We start from the raw sequence: 18,742 nt of genomic DNA on the forward strand, positions 1-18,742 counted from the left end.
ATAACTTAAAACGTAGAATAAATAAAGACACGCAATACTTTCAGCTAGAAAATTAGAATATAAATAAATAATAATTTCACAGTGATGGTTTTCAAATTTAGGATTTTTCTCTTTTGCCATTTTAATGCTTTTCAATCTAAAAATAGATCTAGAAACATTTTGTTTAACCCTTAAAGTGCTGAGCTGTTTAACAATGAGTGCATAAAAATTGGAATTACAATTTTTGATATTTAAAGGCTAATCTACCACACGCGTTTTAAGGGTTAATGAAAAATCCAAAAATTTTTTCTTTCAGAATTATTGGATTACAACAAACTTTCAATAGTTTTGAAAACAATGCAGTTCACTATAACAAAAACATTTTCACCATAATGAAACAATTTTCACTGTAGTTAGTCATATATATGATTTTACAGTCATCTTCGAGTTCATAGCGATATGAGAAATGTGCTCATCTTCGATTACGAAGGAGGAACTATATAAGAAGCTCTTAAGAGTGTCTTTATAGCCCTTATATTGACCCCCATGGGAGCACTTTCCTACACACAGCTCCCTGAACATAAATCGTATGGGAAGGCGATGTCTGGCATGCGGATTACATGTCCCGCCCATTGAAACTAGGACGTTTTTACTGTGGCAACAGAGAGGACTCAGCATATCCACAAAACTGAAAGTCTACAGTGCTGTAGTCCTCCCTTCACTCTTACATGCATCAGAGTCCTGGACCTTATATTCCGGCCACATCAAAAACTAAACTCCTTCCACCTACGCTGTCTAAGGAAAATTCATAAGGTGCATTGGTCTGACCACATTCCAGATACTGAAGTCCTACAGTTGTCCAACATGAACAGTAGTTAGTTAAAGCCTCTAATAACATGACAGATGTAAAAAAACTAACATTTATTTTAAAGATATATGATGCACTAGGATTTCAACTTACATCAAATACAAAAATTTTGGCTATTAGTACTGCACACGTGGTGGCTGTAGTTATCTGGAACAAAGAAAGTTAAATTAATATTTTCTTTATCCATATGAATTTGTAAAAATGCATCATGAGTTCTGTGTGTCTTTTTAAAATTTACTCTAAAGTTTTCTACTATATAAAACTACTTTTTTTTTATTATAAGATTTTTGAAAAGTCAATATTACTGCATTAAGATCTTGAGCATTATTTATACTCAGAAATCTATACAATGCAAAAATAATAAGGTTACTAAGTCTTCTATTTCTTTATTTAAAAAAAAAAGTGTGAAAAAAAAATAATTTAATACTGTTGTTATTACAGAATTGTTACATTAAATCACAATTCAGACTCATTTAAACTATTGGATTTGGGTCTACAACATATAGACTCTCAATAGCTACATCACTGTAAACCACATCTTAATACTTACAGCTATCACCCACCAATGCTGTAGCTTAAATAAAGCATAGGCCAATAACAAGAGAGTAAATCTATACACAGCCAACATCTGCAAAGCACAACATGGGAGAAAAAAAAAGATGATGAAAGGACAAAAGTGAAGACTCTCTAAGGGAAATAATAAACATTCCTTATGAGGAAATATTGAACCGCTAAGCCAATATTTGAATTGGTTTGGCCTAATTCACTTATTTCCCTAGTATCTAGTATTTCAGCAGTTGAACTTTAACTTTATGCTGACTATGTTAATCTCAATGTTAATAAGTTTAAAACATTTTTATAAACTAAGATGCTGATAATGTGAAGCCTTATTAAAAAAAAAGTCTTACCACTGAGTCAAAAAGGGAGAACTTAAAATCATAATGTAATACTTGATCATCAAAGGCCTTGTAGCCATCCAGTCCAATCAGCTGCAAAATTCCATTAAATGTTTGAATTAAAAGAAAATTCTAGACTGCTATCAAAGATTGTTAGTTTTTAATGTTCATGTTTGAAGACTTTTTTAAACTTAATATATTCTCAATATTTTTTAAACAATCATCTTATCGTAGTAAACCTATGAAAGTATTTTGTTTAATATGATAAGTAAACAACCAATGGTTTAAAAAAGCTTTCAATAACAAAAAAAAAGTTAAGTTGTCTTTCTGTTATTGTTATCAATATGTATAACTACTTTTTAAAATTTAGTTATTTAGTAATACTCTTCCAAACATGTGCCAAACCCTAATCATTCGAATCTACAAACTGGTAACAAAACCCACAGAATTGGCAACACAAATTTTCCAAATGATAAAGCATGTAAAGAATTAGAATAATTACAAAATTAGCAATCAAAAGTATCCCCTGAAATAACTTCAACAGATTTGTCAATTTACCTGTGTATAAATGACCCACAATATAAAGGTCAGTATCAGGTCAAACAACACAAAAAGGCAGAAGGTCCTCCTGACAGTTGACATCCGGCCTTGACCCAGTGAGTATCTCTCTGATCTGACCTCTGGTACAGGAGGAGGCATTCTGGCTGGATGGCTATTGGTTGGTAATGTTCTGTGCAAGGAAAACAAGAAACAATTCTATTAAATAATTCATGGTTGGAGTTACTTCTCCTTTAGCTTCTTTCATTAACTTAAAAAAATAATTCATTTTTAGACTTGATACAATGAGGAAGAGAATGGTCTACTCTTTCAATATATTGATAAGTTTTTATGGGTTCAAAGGATTGAGTCTATAGTAGACTATAGAGTACAAATAGAACCAGCAAATCACCAAGTTAAATATAATGAATCCTTGCTGTTACTGTCATATGTTTGAACTAAGAAAAAAAGTGAAGACTGATCAAATATTTTAACCTAATTCATAAAAACAAGCAAATTTTTAAAAAACCCTTTAAAAAAAACCAACAAAACTTATCTAAAGGGGAAGAGCTCCACCTTTAAAAACTATATCTATCAATAATGTACAAGTAATTTCCCTTATTGAACATCAAACAAAATAATTAATTACCAATTATTAATTAATAGGGTATTTTGTTTATTGACCCATGTTTAGTTAGGTACAATAAATAATTGTTTAAAGCTTTAACTAGATCTAGAATCTTTATTAGATTTATGTAAAAATAAAAGCAAAAATATAAGCACAGCTTAGGTAATCTATCAATGAACTTTAAGCAACTTGAAATTTAATAAACAACTTAGTTATTAGTACACCACGGCTGACTACGCCACGTTTATTTTTGTTGAATAATTCCAATGACAGGTCTTTAAATCTAAATTTAGAAGACAATGTACGCAATTTTCCTAAACATTTATTTATTTAACTGTTGATTAAAAAATGTCTTACATTCCGAAATTCCAGAACGCGGTAGTCCTTTCAAGAATGCAATAGTTCTTTCAAAACTGATGTGGGCTCTAGATCTTAGGCTAGTTCTCAAGTCAAATTTATGTGGGCTCTAGATCTTAGGCTAGTTCTCAAGTCAAATTTACATTTATTTATTTTTTACTTTGAAAAATTATAATGGTCAAACTAGAGTTTTCCACATCAGGCCAACGAGCTAGTAATTCTTTTTAAAGCTCTATACAGATCAGCATTGCAAGTTCCATGAAGTTCTGACTTACATAGAGGAATGTTAATAACACTAAATAGAACCTTGAGGTTTATAAAAATTAAATATTAACATTTGATTACAGTGGCACCTTAGTAAAACAAAGAGACACTCTAGGACACAAGGCTAAAAAGTAAAGTAAAACACTAAACAATAACATACAAATACAAAAACAAAAAAATTAAATTAAATACTCAGAGACACAAAGATAAAGGCAATTTTCTTATTCCAGATGGTAGTACCAATTCTTTTCAGTGCTTTTTACCTAGTGCAATTAGAGCATGAAATATTTTGCCTGAATCAACCAGGAAATTGAATGACTTAGAATATTTTAAGTCTCTAATTAACATGCATGACTAGATTAGCACTTAACACATGAATACCCATAGGACATCTGTAATTTATAATATAATACAAAGGTTGTTTTTTTTTAAACCCTTGCTACTATAAACTATACTTACACAACACTGCTATCAGTGTCACTGCGTATACTGCTGTAGATCAAATGGCCTGCCTCCTTGGCTTGTTGATCCCTGTCACTATCTACAAGCCTCACATCCTGCTAAAAAAAAAAGAATTTTGATAAGACAAAAACTAAACTATTAACATAAACAATGATGGACAAATATTAAACAGCAACAAAACAAAAACACAGACTTCTAAGTCAGTAAATCTTGAGGAAAAGGCAATGTCTCAGGCTGATCATACTGGGGGAAGAAACTTCAGGGTTAAACAATACAATAACTGTAATGGTCAGAGATCCAATGGAACTCAAGTTGTGGTCACTTAATAAAGGTGAAGGCTACATTCATACCTAAGTTGTGGTGACTTACAAGTTTGAAGGCTACATTCACATACCTAAGTTGTGGTCACTCACAAAGGTGAAGGCTACATTAACACCTAGGTTGTGTTAATTTACAAAGGGTGAAGGTTACATTAATATCCAAGTTGTGGTCACAAGCGTGAAGGTTACATTCATATCCAATTTGTGGTCACTTACAAAGGTGAAGGTTACATTCATATCCAAGTTGTGGTCACTTATAAAGGTGAAGGCTACATTCATATCCAAGTTGTGGTCACTTACAAAGGTGAAGGCTACATTCATATCCAAGTTGTGGTTACTTACAAAGGTGAAGGCTACATTCAAATCCAAGTTGTGGTCACTAACAAAGGTGAAGGCTACATTCATATCCAAGTTGTGGTCACTTACAAAGGTGAAGGCTACATTCATATCCAAGTTGTGGTTACTTACAAAGGTGAAGGTTACATTCATATCCAAGTTGTGGTCACTTACAAAGGTGAAGGCTACATTCATATCCAAGTTGTGGTCACAAGGGTGAAGGCTACATTTATATCCAAGTTGTGGTCACTTACAAAGGTGAAGGCTACATTCATATCCAAGTTGTGGTCACTAACAAAGGTGAAGGCTACATTCATATCCAAGTTGTGGTCACTTACAAAGGTGAAGGCTACATTCATATCCAAGTTGTGGTTACTTACAAAGGTGAAGGTTACATTCATATCCAAGTTGTGGTCACTTACAAAGGTGAAGGCTACATTCATATCCAAGTTGTGGTCACAAGGGTGAAGGCTACATTTATATCCAAGTTGTGGTCACTTACAAAGGTGAAGGCTACATTCATATCCAAGTTGTGGTTACTTACAAAGGTGAAGGCTACATTCAAATCCAAGTTGTGGTCACTAACAAAGGTGAAGGCTACATTCATATCCAAGTTGTGGTCACTTACAAAGGTGAAGGCTACATTCATATCCAAGTTGTGGTTACTTACAAAGGTGAAGGTTACATTCATATCCAAGTTGTGGTCACTTACAAAGGTGAAGGCTACATTCATATCCAAGTTGTGGTCACAAGGGTGAAGGCTACATTTATATCCAAGTTGTGGTCACTTACAAAGGTGAAGGCTACATTCATATCCAAGTTGTGGTCACTAACAAAGGTGAAGGCTACATTCATATCCAAGTTGTGGTCACTTACAAAGGTGAAGGCTACATTCATATCCAAGTTGTGGTTACTTACAAAGGTGAAGGTTACATTCATATCCAAGTTGTGGTCACTTACAAAGGTGAAGGCTACATTCATATCCAAGTTGTGGTCACAAGGGTGAAGGCTACATTCATATCCAAGTTGTGGTCACTTACAAAGGTGAAGGCTACATTCATATCCAAGTTGTGGTCACTTACAAAGGTGAAGGCTACATTCATATCCAAGTTGTGGTCACTTACAAAGGTGAAGGCTACATTCATATCCAAGTTGTGGTCACAAGGGTGAAGGCTACAGTCATATCCAAGTTGTGGTCACTTACAAAGGTGAAGGCTACCTTCATATCCAAGTTGTGGTCACTAACAAAGGTGAAGGCTACATTCATATATATCCAAGTTGTGGTCACAAGGGTGAAGGCTACATTCATACCCAAGAAGGCTACCTTCATACTAAAGAATGAAGGAATGTTGACTTCTAAATAAGGGTGACAGCTACATTCCCACAGAAGTTTGATGACGTATAAAGGTAAAGGCTACATTCATACAGAAGTTTTGATGGCTTATACGAGTTTTAGAATGATTTTTCATAGTGATAATGACTTTTTTTTTTTGGCCATATTTTTAAATTGTGTATAGGGTTTTAGTGTTTCATTAAACTTTGATTCTGCATAGACATTTAGATTCCTGTTTGTTTGTCTTTTTTTTTTTTTTTGGCTTAAGTTCAGTGTTTCCTAGTTACACAAAAATTACAGTGAAGAAGGTTGTAATGCCAAAGGAGCTCAGAAGACGGGGTTTTTTTTTCTCTCCCATGCCGTCTGGTTTCTATGGCCTTATTAAGAAAAAACCAGACTACAAGGAAAGAAGACTACAGAAAAAAAAATACTGGGCTGAGTGTTGGTAGGCAGTCACCCAAGAAGTGTCAACATGACCACTTACTACGCCAACAACAACGGTACAAAGTGTAACATTGTTCTTGGCACTATCCAAGGAATTCTTTCAACATGCTTGCTATGACTTACTCCCTAAATGAAACCTAGACAAAGATGTACAAAACAACAAGCGATCCAACTGAAAGATCAACAAATGAACTCACTTCAGTTAACAGACTCGCTCTCTAGACCGTACAAGACTTCACAGAATGACAACAGTGCCACGGTAAGTATCAATATCCACTCCAGTGATATGTCCCGTCTCAAACTTTGACCTCCAAACAGCTCGTAGTGGGCCTATACATGAGTTAATGTGTAGTGTGCTGGCTTTCTGCACAAGGTTAGATAAATAGGATGTCAGCACATCCAATACCCATTCACAATAGTGTAAGTCTGAATTGTATAAGCATGGTGGTATGTGACTCATTAGCTCTAATGAGCAGAGGTCAGAGGTAATTAACAACTACATCACATATTACATAAAACAACAACAAAAAAAAACAGGCTACTTTTAAATTCCAAGTTTCCGATCGTTTCTGTTAGAGCTGTGAGATCCAGCGTTCAGTGTATCTGGGCTAAAACAACATCGATAATAAAGTTAATTTTGATCACGTTTGAAATATATACCAGCAGAGAAACATTATTTCTTCTTCTTCGTTCTCATTTTCCATGTCGGAGGCTTCAGATCAGTAATCCTATACCTGAGATGACTCGCGCAGTGGTTTCCTGATCAGGCAGTTCTTAGTATATTTTTTTTATAGGAGGGTTTTGGGGGCAGAGTCTTGTTCTGGCCTCTTGGTAGAGTAAGCAGCTTTGTAGAAGCTAAGCTGGTAAGCAGTCTCTGATGATGCTCCACAAGGGCAGGTTTCGCTAGTCCCGCCTTTTAGCTTCCGGAACATATGTTGTTTCATTCTGTTGTGTCCGGTTCTGAGTAAAAAAATGATGCGTTGGTCATGTCAGAAATATCATGAGCAGGATTGATGATAAAGCAAGAAAAATTTCAAAAAGTTTATTTTTAAATCAATTCCTCCTTTATGAAGCTGATGATGGCCAATGATATCTGATTCTATGGATGTCTTCTGATGCTTCATTATTGCAAGAAGTCTTTCCAGTGAGCATAGCATCTAGTTCTTCTAGTAACAGTCCAGCTAATGCTTTTAAAAGGGCATGAGGACTGGAACATTATATCAACGTAACACGGTGCGCTAAATGTTCATGCAGGCTTACGTGCATTTTTTTTGTTCAAATATCAGCTCACTCTGACTGGTAAAAAGTTTTGACATGTTTTTTTTTTCAAATCTTATATCAGCTCACTCTGACTGGTAAAAAGTTTTGACATGTTTTTTTTTTCAAATCTTATATCAGCTCACTCTGTCTGGTAAAAAGTTTTGACATGTTTTTCTCCCATTTTCCATTCTCGGATCAAGTTGATACTTGGCACAATTATTCATTGAACCTGACAAGACATGAATCAATGAAAAGAAAAAGTAACCAATTAGTTAATCAATTATTTGTGGTTAATTATTTTGTTTGATATCGAAATAAGGGGAATAACTGCTACTTAATGTGACTGTATGGATTAAATTCCCTCATTACGTTTGGACGTTGTTTTCTACAACTTCCTATTCTAGGATTAAGTTGAAATTTTGCATAACTATTCACAGTCGATGAGAATACACGAATAAATCCACAAATTAACCAATTAGTTAATCAATTAATTTTAATTTACATGACAGAAAGGGGGTAAACCCTGCCCACTTTTTAAATAAATGGCAATAGTTAGTGTCTTTTCCATTAATTAAGCTTTGTTTCACTACGTTGTTATTTTTCTCAAAAATTATCTATAATCTTTTAAATTTCGAAAACGGCTCTTATTTTTTTAAACAAATAAATAAAATTAAAAAAAAATAAGAGCCGTTTTCGAGACACCCGTCCAGCCAGTTTGAAAGCTAATAGGAGGAATGGTAAAAACTAAACTGGCCAACCAAACGTGATCACGAAGGGACTCTACTAGAAACGTAGAAAGCAATGTGTTCACTTTGTGCTGGAGATAGAAATCTTCTTCTTGTTCAGCAGGAGCGTGTCATTCAGAAGGAGCTCTCACGTTTATAACTTGGGTCGAAGTCCGACTCAACCATGACCGAACCAGTACTCAAAAGTTCGTCCCCCCCCCCCCTCCTCCTTTTCTTCCCAATAATTGATAAGAGTCTGCGAGGCGTAGTTAAAGTGAGAAAACAAAAAAATATCCAGATGTAATAAAAGAGTCGCCCAGATGACGCTTTTAGTGGCGTGTGCAGAGGAAATCTAACGATTGGTTATAGAAACAAAAGCGGACAGAGTTCATTTGTACATTTCCTAGAAAATTACATCAGAAAAATGGAAACAATGAAACACTTCCTTTTCTATCCATCAACACTTGACACTACACGAACCACTAGGGTTGATGCTTGTATACAAGTACTAAGGAAGCTAGGCATATTTGTCTTTCATGGACTTCATCCACTAGGACCTCATTCACCAATCGTAAACAGACAACATTTAGCCACGTGATTCTCTATTTCTTCTATACAAATTACATAATACACACAGGCTGTGACGTGATACGTTTTTTTTTTCGTTGTTTTATCAATATTATCACGTGGGTAAATGTTGTTTTGTTTACGATTGGTGAATGAGGTCCATCTTTTTTAAGCAATAAAATAAAGAAAAAGACCAGAGAGCGATATAGAGAAATGTTGGGGACATAACGGAACACAAAGAAAAACGTCTAAAATAAAGATTGGGAGAAATGTGGAAAGAAATAGATACATAAACTGAAGCACTTCATAGTCAAAGATTCATGTTTTGCAAACTTTAAAATCAAAATTACTTTGCAGCAAACGAGAAAAGCTTTATTTGATTTTTAGTACTACTTACCCCACCCTCCCCAAGCGCTATTAGACGCATGGTGGGGCAACCTATCTCTCTACAAATTGTAAATACAAAAATATTCTATTTAATTCACATGGCTTACCTATACTTCTATATTCTGTTAACACCAACAAGTTTTATATTTATAGAATTTATCGAAACTCCCCCACATGGGATCCAATTGTTAGAGCGGTTACAAAAATAATTGACGGCAGGAATGTCTCACACTTTGATACATTTAAAACATGTGCTGAAGAATCGACAAGTCACAAAAGACTTGGCTGTAGATTAGAGACTTTCACGATAACATTGTTATTTATGGGTTTCCTTCTGCGCATACAAACGTCCACTAAAGATGTGTAAGATACTCGCTAATATCAACGCATTGCTTTCCCTTTTATTATCATGACTAAATTATTTTTTTTATGAAACTATTTGTATCAATATAAATAAAAGCATAGTTCAAAAACAAACATCAAATGAAAAGACTGAGGTGATTAAAATATTGGCCTTCGTCTTCATCAACAGTAACAATCTAGACCTTGATGTCACGGATATACAGAAACATACTGCGTACTTGTTTACAGTGAGACAGTTGATAGAATCATTTGAACTTTGAGAAAACAGAACAAAATAAAAAAAAACAAAAAAAAAAACACTTACGCTCAAACATCGAACGTACACAACAGAGCCCCGAGGTGCAATCTGCTCACGTTGGTCATGCTGAATGAGCGACCGATGCATGAAGTGAGCCAAGAGACAACGTCATTTAGTCCACACTTCTCAAGTCTACTCACATCGTGTCCGGGGAATCCCAGAGATGAGACGCCGGAACTCAAACTAGAGGCATCCGTTTCTACAGAATCCTCAGAGCCCACACAGGCACCACACACGAAACAAAGCATGCACCAAACTGTTAGAGCTGAACGAAAGAGATCCAACGGATGTCTGATAATTCCTATCACCTTTCGTAACACGTGAACAGCACAAACTTGATCTACCAAAATCTCTTTTAAGCTTAAACACCTTCAAACTGAAACACCTTCAAACTGAAACACCCTCAAGCTTTAAACATCTTCAAACTGAAACACCCTCAAGCTTTAAACACCTTCAAACTGAAACACCTAGTCGCCAAATGTACACGTTCCGTACGTTCTCTCGAATGAAGAAGTGAAAGTTGCCGCGACCAGAACGTATGCAGTACAGACTTCTAGGTGCCATATCCAATACAGAAAGAAAACAATGTGTAAAGTGGGCTAATGGGAACGTTATTTTCCAGGGCCTGATTCACGCAACATACATGGATGAGTCGCGATGAATATTATTAGAACACAGCGACCATCAGCACATGATCTGTTGGGTAGTGATCCTATTTTCCACATAGATATCTAGTTAAAAAAAAAACAAAACAACTTAGATAAGTATTAAACCCTAATTGTTTTTAGTTTCAATTTACATCCTTATTATATCTCTCTCTCTCTCTGGAGTTATTTTCCTTCTTACTCCCAAGCTCTATCTCTCTCACTTCCTGTCTTTCCGCAATGTATTGATACACTAACAAGGAGGGTTATAACAACAAGGCCTCCTTTCAAAAATAGACAGCTAGATCTAATGATTTTCAACCAAGCCAACACGATATGGGTTAAAGTACTTTGGTATGGAAACCGAGTGTTCAGATAATAACATCTTGTATTTCCATTATGTAAGTTATTACAGCCAGTCTGTACTGTTTCTGTTACATAGGGCAGTCAATCTTTGCACAAAGTCAAGATAACGAACACTGATTATTCAGTTGATAATTAGCTCAGCTCTAGGAAAAGGGATGTGCATCAGTCGAGTCTTCTAACAGTTCTCGGATTTCAGAACAATGTTTCTATTCAAGTCAGAGCGTAGATGACGTTTTATTAACGTGAAGATATAAGACACCGATCACAGAAACGTTTGTGTTCCTTTGGCCAATAAATGATTGAACAAACATGTAACTTACAGTTGTGAATGGTCGCATGTAATGTTCAAGAGAAGCTGGGCCATGTACGTTAGATCTTGTGTACAAATGTTTGCTCTAATCCCGTACTGTTCTTCGGAATGCACAAGTGTAAAACTAATGTCCGCAAGGATAATAAAGATTATTAGTATTATTGGATTGGGCCTCATTACCTATTCGAGTGGGCCGCAGTAGTCTTACCTCTGGTGAGAGGATTAAAGCTTTGATTTCCGTTCATAACGCTCTCTTTGCCCTCTATTCCCCCATGTGACAATGAGAAAATCAACGGGGGAATTCCCCAGCTATCTAGAACATCCGGTTAAAGTGGGGGTGGGGGAGGGGGAATAACTGTCAACCTTGTCACTAATAATTTCATTTTTTGTAATTCTATAAAAACACACACACATTTTAGTCGTCTTATTCTACTAGAAACAATTTCCTGGTGATTGACCTTTCATTTCAATGACCTAACTAATTTAAATGCATAGCCTCGTTCCAACCCTCTTAAACTAACAGCCAAGTCCTGACAATTCACAAGAGAAGGATATACGCAGCTAGATCAAACAGAAATCTGTTGGAATCTGGTCAGACATGTTGTAATTAAGACATCGAACTCTTTTGACTTCAAGAAATAAAATAATAATAAAGGGAGTTTAGTTACACACAAACTCATAGGCGTCCATGTGGTTAGATTATGCTCACACGTTACGTCACAAATACACGAACGCCACCCAAAACAGTTGCGGATTAACATGAAGTCTCTTTTAAACATTGGTTTAAGAAGTTAAAAAGGGTGTGCATACAAACATGCAAAACTAACACAGCAAGTAGATGTTGCGCCTACGAATAGATATTTGGAATTTTATTAATGCAATTGTTTTATAAATATCAAAACATCACAAGAACCAAAAATGTTGAATTACTCCCTCCTTTGGTAAGCTCCTAGACCACTTTAAAACATTGAACAAAACCAATTTTTTATTTTATTTTAAAATGATGTGTGTAGACATGCATACCGAATGTCAACAACAGAAGGGTTCGTTTTCACAGAACCTGAGATGAACTCCTATTGAAAAAACAGAGCAGGAAGGACTAATCCTCCCGTAGTGCTCTGGCAAGAAACTTAGCCATTCGGCTTAAGTTTCCTGCAGGGCAGGAGTGGGGTGGCACGTTTTTTGACATTCCCAGTATTGGAACTACCATTTTTCGCGGCGAATTCCTCCACTAGCGCACCAGGGAACGCGCTAGTTAGAACCTAGCTCGTGAGCGCCAACCAGTCCGCCGACACAGCCCGTTAAGGCCGCGCCAGTCAGTCCAGTCTTTGCCCAAAGAGAGACCCGCGAATCAGCCGGGTCCCAGGAGAACCCGACCAACCCTCGAGTTGGTGTCCAGCGCTATACGCTTTTCGGAGATCCCGTTAGGTCTCTTACTCACCGTTGCCCAGGGCCCCACGGGAGGGGGGGGGGGGGGCTGGACAATAACCCTTTGATTGCCTTTTACACTTGCCGGCTGCTCATTCATCAGCAGCAAGCAACCAGTACCCTTGGCCACCCCAGGAGAGCGGAGTGTTCACTCGGCGACCACGATGAGGTGGTACTGTAACGCCGAGTTTTCACAGAGAACCAACGGGCGACGGTGAAATGAGATGTTCATTATCGCTTTGGATTTCTCAGACTTTTGATTTCGAGGCCTAAATGTGAACGCTTAAAAAAAAAAGTCACGTTTCCTTCCCCCCCCCCCCCATACAGATGTCGCTAAAAAAGGTATTGGTATTGAAATTTTGTAACAGTTGAATGAAATAGAAACGATTCGGGCTATCACTTAGCTTTTCATGACTAAATTCAGATTTCAGAGACTCAAGTACTTTAATCAAGCATCACTAACAATAAACAAAGAGTTCGTCAAGAACCTGTTTCCCTATTTAACACTGTAGATACACTAGTTCAAACATGGAGATTTTACAACCTTGACCGCCATTAACATAACATTCTCAAGTATCACAAAACAGGATCATCAAAAGTCATCGGATCACGATGTTTGGTGATGTGGACAAAGAGTCATCAGCCATGCCGAAACATCCTTGTAACTGGAAGGGTCAGGTGCGTTATTGGGACTTTTCGAAAGCTGAATTGTCAATCATTTGACTACCACACTGAACTGTTCAATAAGTCAGGGAAGTTCCAGGTTAAAAGAAATAAACTTCGCAATTCCAAATAATATACACGTAGGTCGATAATCATTGAGTTGCGTCTAAAATACAAACCTGTCCTCTCACCAACATTCTTTAGGCCACGGTAATTTCTAGGGTGGTTTGTATTTTTTAAAGGTGTTTCTTTTAAGCGTGTGAGTGTTATAATGATTATTGATTGAAATAAAGTTGTATATTTATTAATTAATTTTCTGTTGCCATTATAAGTATATCTACTGCAATAGTTAGTTTGTATACATTGATAATTAATGGTTTGTAGAACAATCTGTGAGTATTGTGGTGACGATTTTGAAACAATAGTGATATACCAGTTTATTTATGTAAGTTTTTTTTTTTTTGTAATTACGGTACTTATTTTTTTTGTAAACCATGTGGTGGAGGGGTTATCTGGGAGCTTTTCATGCTGCCTTTAGGCACTCAGCTCAGTTTGAGATGGGATTTGAGCTCGAGCCAATCGGTTTTTGCCCCTCAGTCACATATTACTGAACAAGACTAGAGAAAGAATGTGTGCAAGACACAGTGGCGTCTTAAGCGAACGAGTCAAAAAGTCAACAAAAAACACACACACAAGCAAGCGGACGAATTTTAGTATAGAATTCACACAATTGGTATACGAATTCATTACTAATGTTAATAATATATACTAATTATTTATATTTCAACCTATTTTTAGATTATTTCGCCCCCCCCCCTTCTAGTATGTTGGCCGATTTGGTGGGGTCGGGAGGGGGCGATGGTATCAATCCCGCCCCCCCCCCCCCCATAGTCTTTCGAGTGGGGGGGGGGGCGGTCCAATTTCTTTGTAGAAATCACAGCTTGCTAACAGAATCAATTAAATATCTATGTGATTAAAACTTGTTATTGATATTTTAACCGATCTTTGTATTATGTCGTTCCCTGTTTGCCACTTTATCTCTACTGCCCTTCCCACCTAAACCTTTTGAGGGGGGGCGGTCCTACTTTAATGGAGAAATCATAGTTTGTGAACAAAATTAGTTGAATTAATATATAGATTTATATTATGTCGCTCGCCTTCTTGTATCTTGGCCGTTTCGGTGAGGTTGGGGGAGGGGGAAATTGCATGTACTGCCCTTCCCACTCTAGCCCTCTGAGTGGGGGGGCGGTCCTATTTTTATGGAGAATCATAGTTTGTGAACAAAATTAGTTTAATATCTATATAATATAAACTACATATTGATATGTGGACTCATTGTATATTATGTAGTACCACACTCTAATCTCAAATTTTATCATTAGTAAAATTTAAATGAAAACGGGTTGTACCAGGTGGGAGGGGCGATTCATGCAATCGCCTTTCCCCCATCGGACAAACCAATACTTTTTCTTTTTGTATTACAGTTAGGAAATTACAAAACAAAAACATCTGTCACTAATATAATTTATATATACTATAAATTAAATATTTATATCGAGTCGCCACACCCCTATTCTTTAATGCAAAATGCAATCTTTAGCAGAAATTATTAAAGGAGCGAGGATTAATCGTTTTCACTCTACCGCCCCTCCCATTTCCAGACAGAGTTTATGTAATTTCACATGAATTTATCATAACTATTTTAAGAAAGACTTTGCATTCAAAAAATTAGAATTCAAACGAAATTTTTCAGTATAAGAGTCACGATTGAGATGAGTTCTAAACCAAATCATTTTTTCATAGTCGCCTTTTTCTAACCTTTACTCAATCTGATATTTTTCTAGTTAAATAAATTTGGGACTATAACTCACAATTTATACTTTAATTTTATTGAATATTATTTATCGAATAATTTTTTTTCGGCGGAGATCCTCAAAGCCAAAATCTAAATATGTGGGGTATCTTATCTTTTCAAGGAACAAATCGGATTTTTTGCAATGTATTAAGGGCCTATAAATTCATATTAGAATATTTTTCAAGTACAACATTATTCAAAAGGTCCTTTTTAATAGTATGAATAATGAGTTTTAGGTCAGGAGAATACGTTTCTTCTGTGAAGTATGCAAGAAAACTCTTTTGGCGGCGGGGCTTCGCAACGAACTCCATTGATGAATAATGAGCTGTACATGTCAGGAGAATGCGTTACTGCAATGAATAATGCAATAAAACACTTTTGGTGTCGGGGCTTCGCCCCGAACTCCTTTGATAAATAATGAGTTGTAGATGTCAGGAGAATGCGTTTCTACAGTGAAGAATGCAAGAAAACGCTTTTGGCGGGGGGGGGGGGGGGGGGGGGGGGGGGGCTTCGCCCCCGAACTCCACTGATGAATAATGAGCTGCAAATGTCAGGAGAATACTTTTCTGCAGTGAAAAAAGCAAGAAAACGCTTTTGTCGTCGGGGCTTCGCCCCGAACTCCATTGATGAATAATAAGCTGTAAATGTCAGGAGAATACTTTTCTGCAGTAAAAAAAGCAAGAAAACGCTTTTGTCGTCGCCCCGAACCCCACTTGAAAAGCTTATAGCGATGCCCCAGTTGTTTTGTTTTTCACCAAAGGTTGAGAAATGCTGCTTTTTAAAAATTCTCATATATATATATATATATATATATATATATATATATATATATATATATATATATATATATACGCACGTTTATGCATAGGGTTAGGGTTTACTGGGCATTAGGGTTAGGGTTTGGAAAAAAATCGCCCCCCCACACTCAAAAGTTCTGGATCCGCCAGTGGAACAGGTTTGGCTGACTCTTAAGTCTGGAAAGTATGCTCTAATGTCCAACAGACGAGGAATGGAGCCGAGGTCTTTCTTTAATTCAACCACTCACAACCAACATAACTCGCTTGAAAATGAAGGAAAGAGGTGATGTCTGCTGATCAGTCGAACTCGCATAATGGTCCACCTCCGTATCTACCATTAGTATGGGAGCTGTTGCAGCATAGAACGTCTAATCACATTATTTTTAGATAAACGTTTTTACTATACAACATAACAATTTTTTTTTAACAATTAGACTTTTATTTATGTCCTTCTAAATAACCCCCCCCCCCCCCCCCCCAAAAAAAAAAAAAAAACAACTATTCACCTTATTGTTATGGAGTGTGTGTGTTTCTATGGTGACGTGGGAGGAAGTTAGCGATTGGTTGTGTATGATGCTACATAGATGGCAGTGTTGTCATTTGGTCTTATTTAGGACAGACGATTCCAGAACGTGAGACTGACAGGTTGTGTTATTGCAGTGAGTTAGATTTTGTTTAAAAAAATATTATTACTAAGGCTACTACATCTAATTCATTTTATCACAAGTTGATTTAGTCTACATTCTTAATAAAGTTATCTAGTAAGGCTCAGAATGAAAATACTTGTTTCAAGTTTATTAATTAAGATATAATACGCCTACAATGGTTTACTTGTCTACCAGCAGTTTGGTGCTACAAGTCAATGACTGGTAACAACAATCATCTAATTTAAAAAAAAACAAATAAAAATGTTAATGTTTTGTATGTAGTAAGTTCGTATATGTAATACTGTTGTCATATTTAAAAAAGAAAATGGTTTGCTTGCAGGAAAATATTCTAGCATGATAAATGTGATTTTGAATTTAGATTTTAAATAGTGCTTTTAGTTTTTATGACCTAAATGTCACAGCCCACAACCAATAAAATGACAATACTAGATCTTTGAGCTATCCCTAAAGAAAACAAAAGCAAAAGCTGGAAAATTGAAAAGGAAAATATCTCAACAAAATTAACTTTGCTACAGAAGTATGCTTGTGTTCAAGATCAAATGGCTTTTCTTTACAGCCCCAATCAACTCTGAAAAACACAAATAAGTTACTCCTGACAGATGTATGTTCTAAAATAATTATGATTACTAAGCTGATAATTGACCTGATAAAAATTAGGCCAATCAAACTGTCATATCTTTCTGTTAGGTGATAAATTGGCTGTGTACAAATGTTGCAAAAGGGCTGCTATTGAAATTATTTTAACAAAGTAAAATCTCAAAATAAAACAATAGAGGTTTGTTTTTTCCCGCAATGAAATAAAAATAGACATTTTAAAACATATTATATGGTAGGAATTTTTTTTTTTCAAAAAATTGTCCAAGATTTGTTTCATGTTTATAAAAACAAAAAAGATTCTGGCTATGATTTGTGAAGACCAACAAATGTTACACATATATTCCAGTCTTTGTTTGAATCTAATACAATGACACAAACAGAATTACTGTATTTGTACTTGACACTCCCACAGTGATGCATTAAATTGTGTGGAAATACAAACTTTGAAATAATGGCTACTGATTCCACACAGAATCATGAACTGGGGAGGAAGCTTCAAATATCAAAAGTTCTCTTAAGAAAAAATGTAAAAAACAACTGGCAGAGTTGTTTGGTAATAGAAAAACACCTGGCAGAGTTGTTTGGTAATAGAAAAACACCCGGCAGAGTTGTTTGGTAATAGAAAAACACCTGGCAGAGTTGTTTGGTAATAGAAAAACACCTGGCAGAGTTGTTTGGTAATAGAAAAACACCTGGCAGAGTTGTTTGGTAATAGAAAAACACCTGACAGACTTGTTTGGTAATAGAAAAACACCTGGCAGAGTTCTTTGGTAATGGAAAAACACCTGGCAGAGTTGTTTGGTAATAGAAAAACACCTGACAGACTTGTTTGGTAATAGAAAAACACCTGGCAGAGTTCTTTGGTAATGGAAAAACACCTGGCAGAGTTGTTTGGTAATAGAAAAACACCTGACAGACTTGTTTGGTAATAGAAAAACACCTGGCAGAGTTGTTTGGTAATAGAAAAACATCTGGCAGAGTTGTTTGGTAATAGAAAAACACCTGGCAGAGTTGTTTGGTAATAGAAAAACACCTGGCAGAGTTGTTTGGTAATAGAAAAACACCCGGCAGAGTTTAGTAAAGGTGAGAGAAAACAGACATTAATAAAATGGATTTGTAATGGTAGAACATGAATAATAATAATAATAATGGCAATGTCTTCGATTCCAAAGATTAGGGATGAGTGCTCATTCTGAAAACCTAGTTGTGACCTGCACACGAATATTAAATCTATTAAAGAATAATTCGTATCTGTGGTATATTAATGACCCAATGATAAAGATTTCAAAAACTGAATACGGAACCAGAGTTTTCTACAAAAATTATTTTTAATTTTAATTTTTAGTAACAAACAAGAAGCCTATATGAGTGTTAAATAGAACATTGGTCA

General features: G+C 35.9%; 1 protein-coding gene across 12 annotated transcripts in view; it reads right to left on the minus strand.

Annotated features, from left to right (window-relative positions):
* LOC106054827 (stAR-related lipid transfer protein 3-like) overlaps positions 1-18,742 on the minus strand; it is a 50,485-nt gene that overhangs the window by 21,719 nt on the left and 10,024 nt on the right. For 7 of the 12 annotated variants that reach the window (XM_056003586.1, XM_056003583.1, XM_056003585.1 and 4 more), the window contains exons 3-7: positions 3,989-4,089; positions 2,302-2,473; positions 1,756-1,836; positions 1,398-1,475; positions 941-994 (exon numbers count right to left, since the gene is read on the minus strand). In XM_056003586.1, the coding sequence (XP_055859561.1) occupies positions 941-994; positions 1,398-1,475; positions 1,756-1,836; positions 2,302-2,473; positions 3,989-4,089 (486 nt within the window). Of the gene's footprint in view, positions 1-940; positions 995-1,397; positions 1,476-1,755; positions 1,837-2,301; positions 2,474-3,988; positions 4,090-6,621; positions 6,772-10,030; positions 10,741-18,742 lie in introns of those variants that run through there. The other 5 variants (XM_056003581.1, XM_056003582.1, XM_056003580.1 and 2 more) reach the window with 5 other exon arrangements.

This window comes from Biomphalaria glabrata, chromosome 11, assembly GCF_947242115.1.
Source record: "Biomphalaria glabrata chromosome 11, xgBioGlab47.1, whole genome shotgun sequence".
NCBI classification, from domain to species: domain Eukaryota; kingdom Metazoa; phylum Mollusca; class Gastropoda; family Planorbidae; genus Biomphalaria; species Biomphalaria glabrata.